The sequence below is a fragment of the Scyliorhinus canicula genome, chromosome 1 (assembly GCF_902713615.1).
Source record: "Scyliorhinus canicula chromosome 1, sScyCan1.1, whole genome shotgun sequence".
In the NCBI taxonomy this organism is placed as follows: Eukaryota; Metazoa; Chordata; class Chondrichthyes; order Carcharhiniformes; family Scyliorhinidae; genus Scyliorhinus; species Scyliorhinus canicula.
Window position 1 is genome coordinate 6,365,357 of NC_052146.1, and position 13,708 is coordinate 6,379,064.

General features: G+C 45.9%; 1 protein-coding gene across 12 annotated transcripts in view; it reads left to right on the plus strand.

Annotated features, from left to right (window-relative positions):
* The window catches only part of ep400 (E1A binding protein p400), a 197,429-nt gene that overhangs the window by 160,415 nt on the left and 23,306 nt on the right, over nt 1–13,708 (plus strand). For all 12 annotated transcript variants that reach the window (XM_038803932.1, XM_038804131.1, XM_038804405.1 and 9 more), the window contains 6 exons: nt 1,218–1,391; nt 5,830–5,877; nt 5,987–6,123; nt 7,474–7,530; nt 11,219–11,297; nt 12,423–12,602. In XM_038803932.1, the coding sequence (XP_038659860.1) occupies nt 1,218–1,391; nt 5,830–5,877; nt 5,987–6,123; nt 7,474–7,530; nt 11,219–11,297; nt 12,423–12,602 (675 nt within the window). The remainder of the gene's footprint in view (nt 1–1,217; nt 1,392–5,829; nt 5,878–5,986; nt 6,124–7,473; nt 7,531–11,218; nt 11,298–12,422; nt 12,603–13,708) is intronic.

The window sequence follows — 13,708 nt, forward strand, 5'->3', positions numbered from 1 at the left end:
AAACCGGAGGAGAATAATTGTAGCGCATAAATTTGATTAAGAGATCCTTGGGGTTCAATTTCCATGGAGAATTGTGTGGACTGTCCACTGTATTTGTTGGGGACCCTGGAGAAATGATTAATGCATGTACATGGCTTCCACCAGTCTGCTGATGAATGTATGACTAGTTCTGGTGCCATGCTTTCAGTAGGATGTCGAGGTCAAGAGAGCGTGTCAGAGAGAGGCATCAGCTAAGTGGGGAGGCTGGAGGTACTGGGAATGCCCTCCAAAGGACAAAGTTTTAAAAAAAAATTTTTAGAGTACCCTATTCATTTTTTTCAATTAAGGGGCAATTTAGCCTAGCCTGCACATCTTTGGGTTGTGGGGGCGAAACCCGTGCAAACTCCACACGGACAGTGACCCAAAGCCGGGATTGAACCTGGGACCTCGGCGCCGTGAGGCAGCAGGGCTAACCCACTGCGCCACCGTGCTGCCCTCAAAGGACAAAGTTAAGGGGAGAGTTTCTAGAGTTCAAAGTCCCGAAGGGTTTTGATAAGGGGAAATTGGGAGAAGTCTTCCCACTGGTAGTGGGATTGGTAATCAGAAGATACCGATTTAACATAACTGCTAAAGAAGCAGGGTGGAGCAGAGATGAAATGTTTTTATGCAGCGAGTTATGGTGATCTGACATGTGCTGCTGATGGAAGCAGATAAAATTGCAACTTTCAATAGGAATTGGGAGGATGGTAGAGGCGGGTTTATTCACGTCCATTGAAAAGTACCGGGATGAGCACTTGGAACGTCATAACATCCAAGGCTATAGGTCAAGTGGGATTAGGTATGTAGGTCAGGTGTCTTTCACATGCGGGGCAGACCCGATGGGCCGAAGGGCCCCTTATGCACCATATGATTGGCGAATTGGATAAATACTTAAAGGGGAGAAAGTTGCAGGGCTCTGGGAAAAGACCAGGGGGGGTGATAATAATTGGATAGTTCTTCAAATGGCCTCTTTCACAGCTGGAGATTTTATAATTAGGAGAACCGTATGAAGGAGTGAAAGCATCGCTCAGATTAAATGGTCTCCGGGTATCTCAACAGATGGTAACTCTTATTAGCTTAATGTGGAGGAGGGTTTGATGTTTGCATCTCAAATGTCTCAACCTACGTGTTAATGATTCCATAGCTTTATTTCTAATGGAGTAGTTTTAATCGCCATGTTTATTATTTTTTGCTGATAGGCTGTGAAACAGTTGCTGGAATTGCCTTTAAACCTGGCCATCATCTCCCCGGCGCACACGCCGAACTGGGATCTTGTCAGCGATGTCGTTAACTCCTGCAGCCGCATTTACCGATCGCCTAAGCAGTGTCGGAACCGATACGAAAATGTAATAATACCAAGGGAAGAAGGAAAGGTAAAAGACTCAGTTAGACAATTACACTTTTGGATGTTTTATTATTCAGAGAGAGCAGAAAATTATAAAAATACTGTGTTTCCCTACTGGTTAAGATGTATTGTTTCTTGAAGCCTAGCATGCATAGATTTGTGTAAAGGTGAAAGGTAGATACAATTTTTAACATACTGAGGGTCATTAGAACATTAAATTCTTCACTCCAAGGCACCATTGCAGCAAAGGCTGCAATACTATTTTAAAGGGAATTGGAAAAGTACTTGAAAAGGAAGCATTTAATTAAAAATGAGAAAGGGCAGACAATTGGCTGAGAGTTGTCGACTTTAATTGAAGACTTAACACCACACAGGTGCAATGGGCTGAATGGCCGCTTTCTGCTTTATATGGTCTGAAGAAGCAGATCATACAGGTGAAATGGACTCACGCAGACTGCTTCTGGTTCAAAATGGAGTTGTTTGCACAAAGGACGATAGCTGTGGTTGTTGAAGGTCATTAATCTCAGTTCCTGAACATCACTGTAGCAGTTCCTCAGGGTAGTGTCCTAGGCCCAACCATCTTCAGCTGCTTCATCAGTGACCTCGCTTCCATCATAAAGTCAGAAGTGGGGATGTTCGCTGATGACTGCACAATGCTCAGCACCATTCGCGACTGAAGCAGTCCATGTCCAAATGCAGCAAGACCTGGATGATATCCAGGCTTGAGCTGACAAATGCCAAGTTACATTCACGGCAAGTGCCAGGCAATGACCATCTCCAACAAGAGAGAATCTAACCATTGCCCCATGTTATTCAATGACATTACCATTGCTAAATCCCCCACTATCAACATCCTGGGGCTTATCATTGACCAGAAACTGAACTGGACTAGCCATATAAATATTGTGACTACAAGAGCAGATCAGAGGCTCAGAATCCTGCAGTGTGTAACTCACCACCTGACTCTCCTAATCCTGACCACCATCTACAAGACACAAGTTAGGAGTGTAAAGGAATACTTTCCACTTGACTGGATGAATGCAGCTCCAGCAACACTCAAAAATCTCTACACCATTCAGGACAAAACGGCCGCTTGATTGCTCCCCTTCCATAAACATTCAAATCCTCCACTATCGACGAACAGTGGCAGCCGTGTGTACCATCTATAAGATGCACTGCAGCAACTCACCAAGGCTCCTTCGACAGCACCTTCCAAACCCAGTCATCAGCGAACATCCCAACTTCTGACCTTATGATGGAAGCGAGGTCACTGATGAAACAAGGCAGCAGTTTCATGGAACACCACCACCTGCAAGTTCTCTTGCAAGCCACTCACCATCCTAACTTGGAAATATATTGCCATTCCATCACTGTTGCTGGCTCTCAATCCTGGAACTGCCACCCCAACAGCACATGGACTGCAGCAGTTCAAGAAGGCAGCTCACCACCACCTTCTCAAGGGCAATTAGGAATGGGCAATAAATGCTGGCCGAGCCAGCGACATCCTAACCTGCACGTCTTTGGGTTGTGGGGGCGAAACCTACGCAGACACGGGGAGAATGTGCAAACTCCACACGGACAGTGACCCAGAGCCGGGATCGAACCTGGGACCTCAGCACCATGAGGCAGCAGTGCTAACCACTGCTCCACCGTGCTGCTCAGTGTTCCTGATCTATTATGTCATTGAAGTGTAGCGATGTTACATTGTGCATTAAAGCAAGGTGTCCAGAGTGTTTCTGCATTTTACTGCCCTATTCCTCCTCACGGTGCAGCCTTTAGCAGTGCAGCACCAGTCCAAACATGAGGTACCCTGACCCGAAGCATGTACTGAATGGCAGTGCCAAAATTGCACGTGCCGCTATTCCGATTTGTGAAGCTGCTGCAGGCCAGCAATGACATTTATTCCAAGCGGCCTGCTGCATTCAGTAGGAACAGGAGGAAAACCGCAGTGTACCGACTTGCACAGAGAGAAATGGGGCCCTGATTAGTGTAGGCGTTTCGAGCGTTGAAGAGCAGTAATGAACAAAACCTGCACAAACAAATTGCACGTAACATTGAGCAGAGGAGTGAAATTCTGCAAACAGAATGCATGAGAAAATATGTAGCAAATACCCAGAGTTATACATTACTGAGGTCGGAAATAGAGCTGCTCTAATTCTAATTAATGCTGATATTTGTTAAAACCACAGAGCAGAAAGATGACCTTTAAATGCTGAATTGGCAGCGGATGAAGAACTTCAGAAATCCATTTTGAATTTTTAGATAATACTCGAATTCTAAAACAGCACTTTTGTTGGAAGGAGCTTCTAAGTTGCGCAACTATGTAAATGGACTTCTCTGAATATGATAACTTAATTAAGAGCAGTGTAGGATTGTGACGATACATCACTTTTAATACGCAGATTGTGCAGGACACCACCTTCAGGTTCCAGGCCCTAAGTGGGTGGTGGCAAACATGGACCTTAGTGATTATGCTTGACTAAGTACTGCAGTGGTTTTAACTTCCAGTCATCTTCATGTGCCAAACATCCAATTCCAATTTCTCATAATTGTACATTGTTAACTATTCAATCCAAGCCCTCATCTTTTGCACTGTAGCTGAACAAGAAACTCTTGCCGTCTGCCATCAAGCGTGTTGGAAGGATTTAATTATGCTAATTAAAAATAAATAAATTTAGAGTACCCAATTATTTTTTCCAATGAAGGGGCAATTTAGCGTGGCCAATCCACCTACCCTGCACATCTTTGGGTTGTGGGGGTGAAACCCACATAGACACAGGGAGATTAATTATGACAATTAACCAGCTTGGCCGCACATTCCGTGGCCATCAAGTCATGATACCCCACCACTAAGGTTGGAGAAAGTTAAAGAGACAATAAGAGGATTGAGAAACTAATGATCCTTCTGACCAACCGCTTTGTGTTTTAAGAACCTGAACCTTGCAGGGCGGAGGAATATTGCACGTGTTGAGGAGTTCAGAAATCCCGAAAGAGAATAAACTAGAGTTGCGAGACTTTGTAATCCGTCTTGATGGCAACAGGATGCAGAGAAAGGGAGAAGTCTACTTAAATCTATGCAAATACATTACAACATGGTTCTCACGATATTGCCGGCAAGGGACGGGGAACATCGGGAAACTCTATGGGCGGCTTTATCCGACCCGCCACATTAGATTTCTGATGCAGCACCCCGTCGGGATTCCCTGTTTCACCGGCTGGTCAATGGGGTTTCCCATTGTGGGGCAGCCCCACACCATCGGGAAACCCCTGGGCTGCCGGCAAAACGGAGAATCCCGACGGTAGCGAATTCAGCCCCATATCCCCGGCGAGAGTAGCATTTCCTGATTCGTGCGGGATTTTCCCCCTGCGTCACCGATCCCGAAGGCTCGAGATCGCACCCAATGAGTTTGTCAGTTTGTAAACATAGAACAGCACAGCGCAGAACAGGCCCTTCGGCCCTCAATGTTGTGCCGAGCATTGTCCGAAACCAAGATCAAGCTATCCCACTCCCTGTCATTCTGGTGTGCTCCATGTGCCTATCCAATAACCGCTTGAAAGTTCCTAAAGTGTCCGACTCCACTATCACTGCAGGCAGTCCATTCCACACCCTAACCACTCTCAGGGTGGATAGCAACAAGCTTTTTCCAAGAGTGGGGGTGTCAATTACAAGGGGTCACGATTTCAAGGCAAGAGGGGAAAAGTTCAAGGGAGATGTGCGTGGAAAGTTTTTTTACACAGAGAGTGGTGGGTGCCTGGAATGCTTTGCCAGCGGAGGTGGTAGAGGCGGGTACGATAGCATCATTGAAGATACATCTGGACAGATATATGAATGGGTGGGGAACAGAGAGAAGTAGACCTTGGAAAATAGGCAACAGGTTTAGATAAAGGATCTGGATTGGTGCAGGCTGGGAGGGCCAAAGGGCCTGTTCCTGTGCTGTAATTTTCTTTATTCTTTGTTCTCTGAGTAAAGAACCTACCTCGGACATCCCTCCTACATCTCCCACCCCAAACCTTATAGTTATCCCCCTTTGTAACAGCTACATCCACCCGAGGAAATAGTCTCTGAACGTCCACTCTATCTATCCCCCTCATCATCTTATAAACCTCTATTAAGTCGCCTCTCATCCTGCTCCACTCCAAAGAGAAAAGCCCTAGCTCCCTCAACCTTTCCTCATAAGACCTATCCTCCAAACCAGGCCGCATCCTGGTAAATCTCCCGTGGACCTTAGATGGAACAACAGAGCCTGAAGCCTCTCTATCTCCTAATTCGCCACTATCAGAAGAGTGGTTTGGTTAAGCTTTACTTTGCTCTGAATGTAACACCAGTTTCTGACAGGATTATGACAGGCTGTGACTATGTATTTTTCTGCTTTCTGCTTCGTTACTTTGTGAAATTGTGTATTCACTGTGTTAGTTTTTGACTTTGATGACTGCTGGGCTTGTTAACTCTTCTCATTTGTTTGCAGTTGATCTATGATGCTAATCCAAAGAAGAAAACAAAAAGCATTTATAAGGTAAGTTCACCCTTTAATAATTCATTGCTCAATATTGTTATTTTAAATTAATATATGTATGTTGATGAGATGCACATCATAAATTGATGTTTGTTTTTTTAATTTAAAGAACAAGAACAGTCGGCCTCTGCGAACTAGCCAAATCTATGCACAGGATGAGAGTGTTATGCACACCCAGCTGTTCACAAGCCACTTTGAACTTGTGAAACTCATAGCTGGCAAAAGAAGCCTGCCAATCAAACCTATGTAAGTATTTTTCAGTGTGTCAGGAATTTCTGGATGAAAAAATTCATCCAAGTCCGCTTTCTGTAATCCTGATATTCGCATGATACATTAATAATGGAGACGCTGACTACTGACCAAAGATGCGCAGGTTAGGTGAATTGGCCATGTTAAATTGCCCCTTGGTGTCCAAAGATCATGTAGGTTGGGTTAAAGGGTTATTGGGGTAGGGCAGGGAGTGGGTTTGGGTGGAGTGTTCTTTCAGAGGGTCGGTACAGACTCGATGGGCCGAATGGCTGCCGCCAGCACTGTAAGGATTCTTTTTTTAAAATGATTTTTTATCCCATCCGTAAAGCTACAAAGCCAACGCGCTGAGTGGACAAGGCAAACCCTTAGTCCAGCTTATTGCTTGCTCCAAAAACCAATTCAAATTCTAATTGAAGCCAATTCGTGGTCTCCACAAGAGAGACGCACAAGATCCAAGCTGACAGGAAAAGGCATCGCACCTCATCTTAAGCTTGATCTGACGCCACAAGGTCGAGAAGCGATCACTGTCGGGATCCTACGACCGCAGTCGATCTCGATCAGTTAGTTTACGACAGGCATGGCAGTGGTGGAGGGCTTTGCGAGTCATAGGTCCAAATGGGTTCCTTCTCATACATGACAGCACACTTCATGCCTCAAATCATCTGGGAGAATCAATCTTACATCTGAATATATCAATACTAACTACCTGGCAAGTCATTCAGCATCCAAAAGTAAGCGATTAGTATTTTGGGTTCCGTCATCTTAACTTCCCAGTAACAAATTTAGTCTCACCTCTCTGTTCGAGCTTGTTTTAGCCGTCACTGGTGTAGTTCAAATGTTCTCGGAAGTACGCAGACCTCAATTGTTGACCTTGACTTAGTTGGTAGCAGTCCTGCCACTGAGTCAGATGGTTATACACACTCTCACTTTTCCTACAAAGTTATTGACTGCAATTTTAAAATTAGAATAATTTCTGTGTAAAAATATAAATGTGTGTGCGTGGGTTTCCTCCGGGTGCTCCGGTTTCCTCCCACAGTCCAAAGATGTGCGGGTTAGGTGGATTGGCCATGCTAAATTGCCCGTAGTGTCCTAAAAAGTAAGATTAAGGGATGGGTTGTTGGGTTACGGGTATAGGATGGATACGTGGGTTTGAGTAGGGTGATCATTGCTTAGCATAACATCGAGGGCCGAAGGGCCTGTTCTGCGTTCTATAACATAAAGGAATGTAGTACACAAGTTAAAACATTAAATATTGTACAATCTTTGCCAACTTAAATTTCTGTGCTGTTGTGTGGTGTCTTCCCTTCGCATCCTCTGGGATTTCTAATGATTTGCTTTGTTTTCTAGGCTGGGAATGAATCCCTTCCAGAAAAATCCAAAGCACGCATCTGTATTAGCAGAGAGGTCAGAAAACTTATCTTAGCTTTTGCTGTTTTAACTTGTTCAGTTTTTGTTTTGTATATAATTGGGTGAACCCGGGTTTGTTTCCGGCTTTGGGTGACTCTGTTGTTTACACATTCTCCCTGTGTGTGCGTGGGTTTCCTCTGGGTATTCCGTTTCCCTCCCACAGTCCAAAGGTGTGCAGGTTAGGTGGATTGGCCATGATCAATGCTCGGCATTACGGGGATAGGAGGGGCAGCATGTGGCGCAGTGGTCAGCACTGGGACTACGGCGCTGAGGACCCGGGTGCGAATCCCGAACCGGGTCACTGTCCGTGTGGAGTTTGCACATTATCCCCGTGTACAACCCAAAGGTGTGCAGGTTAGGTGGATTGGCCACGCTAAATTGCCCCTTAATTGGAAAAAATAAATAATTGGGTACTCTAAATTTATTTTTTACAAATTACAGGGAAAGGGCCTAGGTAGAGTGCTCTTTTGGAGGGTAGGTGCAGACTCGATTAGCCAAATGGCATCTTTCAGGATTGTAGGGATTCCATGGATTCTGTGGATATAAGGACTTTGAACTTACACCTCGCAAGAAGGCTGGGTTTCATTTCAGGTCAACGACCTAACAGGAGTCCTTAAAATTATGATACATTTTGATAGAGTTGACACAAAGAACAGGGGGATATTTCCAAGGTTGTGAGAAAGGGGAGGCTGGAGGAGGGTAGGCTCGGGAAAATGGGGAAGAAAAAGACATTGGGCTCAACATCTTCCCACCACCCTCCAGGTTTCACAAGGCGGCATGCACAAGTTGGGCCAAAGGGTTTGTTTCCATGTTGTTGTGAACCTCTATCACACGTTGTCATTGAGGTCAGGAATCATCATGAGTGTAGAGTCGATGGGCCGAAGGACCTCTTTTGCACTGTATGTTCTGTGATTATCTGTGATAGGTGAAATGTGCAGTCAGTTAGAACAATTAAACTAATAAAGAGTCATATTCTGCATGCAGTGGCTCTTTTCCAACGGTGCATCAGTTGCCCACCCTGTCTGCAATGTGACTGGGTAAGGAAGGTGAGTGCACATTGGGCAGTCAGTGAGAGCTCGATCCGCTGTCATTGCCCTATAATGGGGGAAAGTGGCATTCAGTATGTCAGCCATGGTGTAACGCCTTAAAGTGACTTTTTCGGATAGTTGGAAAAAGAACAACGTCATTCCATTGAGGCCAGTTGAAGAGAGAAACGGCTTTTTTGACCTTTTGAGGCTGTGAACTTGCAAGGTGTGTTATGGGTTCCATACATGGCCCCCAACCAACTTCAGGAACGAGCTCCTGTCTCTGTGTCCTCACAGCTTCCACCATGACCTTGAGTGGCATGTCCATGAAGTCTAGGGCGTCCCTTCTGCTTCCAGCATCCACTGCTGCTGACCTAGTACCTTATCGTTGAGCCATAAAGTCGAGGAAAGGCTGCCACCTCCTAAAGAACCCTTGTATCGACCCCCTCAGGGCGAACTTGACCCTTTCCAACTTAATGAATCCCGCCATGTCATTGATCCAGGTCTCCACACTCGGAGGTCTCGCATCTTTCCACTGCAGCAAGATCCTCCGCCGGGCTACTAGGGACGCAAAGGCCAAGACATCTGCCTCTTTTGCCTCCTGCACTCCCGGCTCCACCCCAACCCCAAATATCGCGAGTCCCCAATCTGGCTTGACCCTGGATCCCACCACCCTCGACACCGTCCCCGCCACCCCCTTCCAGAACTCCTCCAATGCCGGGCATGCCCAGAACATATGGGCATGGTTCGCTGGACTCCCCGAACACCTGACGCACCTGTCTTCGCCCCCAAAGAACCTACTCATCCTAGATCTGGACATGTGGGCCCAGTGCAGCACCTTGAACTGGATAAGACTAAGCCTCGCACATGAAGAGGAGGCGTTCACCCTCTCCAGGGCGTTCGCCCATGTCCCCCCCTCAATCTGCTCCCCCAGATCCACCTCCCACTTAGCCTTCAGCTCCTCTACCGACGCCTCCCCCACCTCCTGCATTACCTGATAGATGTCAGACACCTTCCCATCCCCGACCCACACCCCCGAAAGCACCCTATCCCTTACCCCCCGGGGGGGCAGCAAAGGGAACCCCTCCACCTGTCGCCTAGCAAACGCCTTGACCTGAAGGTACCTGAACATATTCCCCGGGGGGAGCTCAAACTTCTCCTCCAGTTCACCAAGGCTCGCGAACCTCCCGTCAATAAACAGGTCTCCCAACTTCCTAATGCCCGCCCTATGCCACCCCAGGAACCCGCCATCCATGTTCCCTGGGACAAACCGGTGGTTCCCCCGCAGCGGGGCCTCCACCGAGCCCCCCACTTCCCCCCTGTGTCACCTCCACTGCCCTCAAATTTTGAGGGTGGCCGCCACCACCGGGCTCGTGGTGTACCTCGTTGGAGGGAGCGGCAACGGAGCCGTTACCAGTGCCTTCAGGCTCGTGCCTCCGCAGGACGCCATCTCCATCCTTTTCCATGCTGCCCCCTCCTCCTCCATTACCCACTTGCGTACCATCGAGACATTAGCCGCCCAATAGTACCCAGAGAGGTTGGGCAGCGCCAGCCCCCCTCTATCCCTGCCCCGCTCCAAAAAGACCCTCCTTACCCTCGGAGCCCCATGCGCCCAAACAAATCCCAGAATGCTGCTGTTCACCCTCCTAAAAAAAAAGGCCCTCGGAACGAAAATGGGGAGGCACTGAAACAAAAACAAAAACCTCAGGAGCACCGTCATTTTAACGGACTGTACTCTACCCGCCAACGACAACGGCAGCATGTCCCACCTTTTAAATTCCTCCTCCATCTGCTCCACCAACCTAGTAAAATTGAGCTTGTGCAGAGTCCCCCAGCTCCTAGCCACCTGAACCCCCAGGTACCTAAAACTCCTCACTGCCCTCTTTAGCGGGAGCCTACCAATCCCCATCTCCTGATCTCCCGGGTGCACGACAAACAGCTCACTCTTGCCCAGGTTCAAAAAACTCCCAAAAAACTCCCGAACTCAGCAAGAATCTCCATCACCTCCGGCATTCCCCCCACCGGGTCTGCTACATACAACAGCAAGTCGTCCGCATACAGCGACACTCGGTGTCGGTTCTGCCTCTATATGATCTGTTGGTGTCCCTTTAAATAATCAAGCCTCATTCAGGCTTCCGAATTCTCCACCCACCCACTGCATTCAATTGGACAGCACTTTGGGTGAGCCCGCTTAATTGGTCGGCCCCACGCCAAACTCAGCTGCCGGGTCTGTCACAAGCAGGGCTGGGCTCTTCTCCAGAAACTAAGTTGTAACAATTCCGGCCAGTGTTCCTACTTACAGGGAAGAGAATCCATTAGTGTAAAGTAGTTACCAAGAAATCAAGTATGGAATTCAAAAGAAACTTCTTTACCCAGAGATTGGAAAATATGTGGATCGGGTAGCCCGAGGGAATAGTTGAGGCAAATAGTTGCATTTAAGGGAAAATTAATAAAGATCTGAGGGAGGAGGGAATTGAGGGATATGATGATGAGTTAAAAGAGGAAAGGTGGGAGGAGCGTCTATTGGAATATGAATGCCAGAATGGATTGGTTGGGGGGGTGAATGGCCTTTTTCTGCCTGTGTGTTCTATGTTGTTCTCTGCAGTGTTGCAAAGCTGAATACTGAGGAGCGCGTGTAACATTTTTATTTATTGCTTTAGTGGAATCAACTATGACAAACCTCTGCCACCAATCCAGGTCGCCACACTTCGAGCTGAGCGTATATCAAAAGAGAAGAAGGTTAGTATTTGTGTAAACATATATAAATCTTATGGCATTTTGCCCTGCAATAGAAAATAAAGAATCAGTGTAAACATGATCAAAAATGAAAATTAGATTTTTAACCAGTTCTTGGCGTCTATTTTACTTGAGATTTAAAAGATATTAATGTGAGCTGCTTGTTATCTGCAGTCCATCGCGCGTTAAAAGTTATCAGAATACAGATTGCAAGTGAAATTACATATTCTGCAACAATTTGTTTGGTAGAATTTCATGGTACCATGTATCTGAGTCGACATCCTATTAATAAGTGTCGTCATGTATTTTTAATTCGGCACGTTAAGTCGATAATTAAAAATGGGTGTATTTTTCATTAGTGACCAGTAATTTTCTTTCAAACAGATATGTTTTAGAATGGTTGTATCAAGGTTAAGTTCTGCATCTGTACAGCTTGTTTTAAGTTTTTTTTCTTCAAGATGCAAATTATTATTATTATTAAATTGGACGTACGTATTGTGGATAAGGCATTGTCATTTTTGTACTGGAAGAAAAACTGAAATGTGCAGTTACATGAATTAAGCTATGAACATCACAGCAATGTGGAAACTTGTGCAAATTTAGAATTATATTTAAATGAAACGACTTTGCATATGCTTAGGTGCCAGGTTAATTAAACAAAAGTAGTAATATCTAGAAATGTAAATGCTGCAAATACACAGTGGGTCAGTCACTATTTGTATCGAGAACAGACCAGGCATGTTGTTTTGTGTATATAGCTTTCATTTGGCCAAGGTTCTAGCCCTGAAATGTCGTGACTTGTCTTTTCTCTGTACAGATGTTGATTGACCTGCTGCATATTTTCTATCATTTTTGCTTTCATTTCAGATTTTTTGCCTTTTTATTTCCGTTTTTTAAAAATTAATTTACGGGATGCGGGTGTTGCTGGTTCGGCCAGCATTTATTGCCCATCCCTCGTTGCCCTTCAGAAGGTGGTGAGTTGCCTTCTTGAACCGCTGCAGTTAGTACGTTTGCTAAAAACCATACCATCAAAAACCTGGAATTGGAAATTAAAATGCATTAGGATGAAACTTACTTCAAACCTTTCACGTGTGTTGCTAATGTGTGTATATTTTATTGGACGTAAAGGCTTTAGCAGAACAACAGAGAGCCCAACAACTAGCACAGCAGCAACAGCAAGCTCAGCAAAACACTCAGCCGGCTGTGCAGCAGCAACAGGGCTCGCAGCCTCAGGCTCCAGTCGTTCAACAGTCTCAAACTGTCGTACAGACTGCTGCATCCACCGTGGCCAACACTACTACAGTGCTGGTAAGAGGGCTTGTTTTCATTTGCGCTTCCTTCAATGAGGCTTTTCTGTGTGTAAGTGGGTGTGCGTGGCAGCACGAATAGCAGGGTTGCACAGTACAGAAGGAGGTCATTTGACTCTTCGGAAGAGCCTTCTAGTTAGTCCCACTTTGCCAGCTCTTTCCCTATTGCTCTGGGAGTGTATTTCGACTATTTATCCAACTGCTTTGTGAAAGTTACTAATTAATTAACCTGCTTCCACCGCGATTTCAGGTGGCTGCATTCCGGATCATTTGCATTTAATTAAAAAGAGTTGTTAACAGCTCAAACCTGAAATAGAGCAAATAAAATTGAGTTGCTGGGGCTTGGTATGGCTTTCTGGCTGGTGTCCGGCATTGCCTCAATTTTAAACCATTCGTGCTTTTTGTTAGAAATGCTTAATTTTGATTGTTTCATTCACGTAAGAACCAGGCGTCCATGATTATAATAAGCAACATTGCCAGTTTTGGATTTCTTTTTTAAAAATAAATTTAGATTGCCCAATTATTTTATCCAATTAAGGGGCAATTTAGCGTGGCCAATCCACCTTCTCTGCACATCTATGGGTTGTGGGGCGAAACCCACGCAGACACGGGGAGAATGTGCAAACTCCACACGGACAGTGACCCAGAGCCGGGGTCGAACCTGCGACCTCAGCGCCGTGAGGCAGCTGTGCTAACCCACTGCGCCACGGTGCTGCCCAAAGTTTGGGATTTCTAATGCCTGTGGGAGACTCTGGGCATCAATCAGATTTCGGCATTTACCTTGACACTTGAAACTTCTGATTTTGATGAAAACACGTTGATAAACCAGTGAATCTCAGTCTTCAGATTGGACAGGGATCAGGACTGGGGAAAGATATTGTGGTTTGATATTTCAAGTATCATTCTAATTTGGCCCCAGTATCGACATCCATTTATTTTATTCGAGAAATGTTCTTGGGTTTTCAAATTACAGTTACTTTAAAAACAGCCTGCACTTAGGCAGCATCTTTAATGGAGTAAAATGCCCCAGGGCACTCTGTAGGGCGGCACGGTAGCACAGTGGTTAGCACTGTTGCTTCACAGCACCAGGGTCCCTGGTTCTATTCC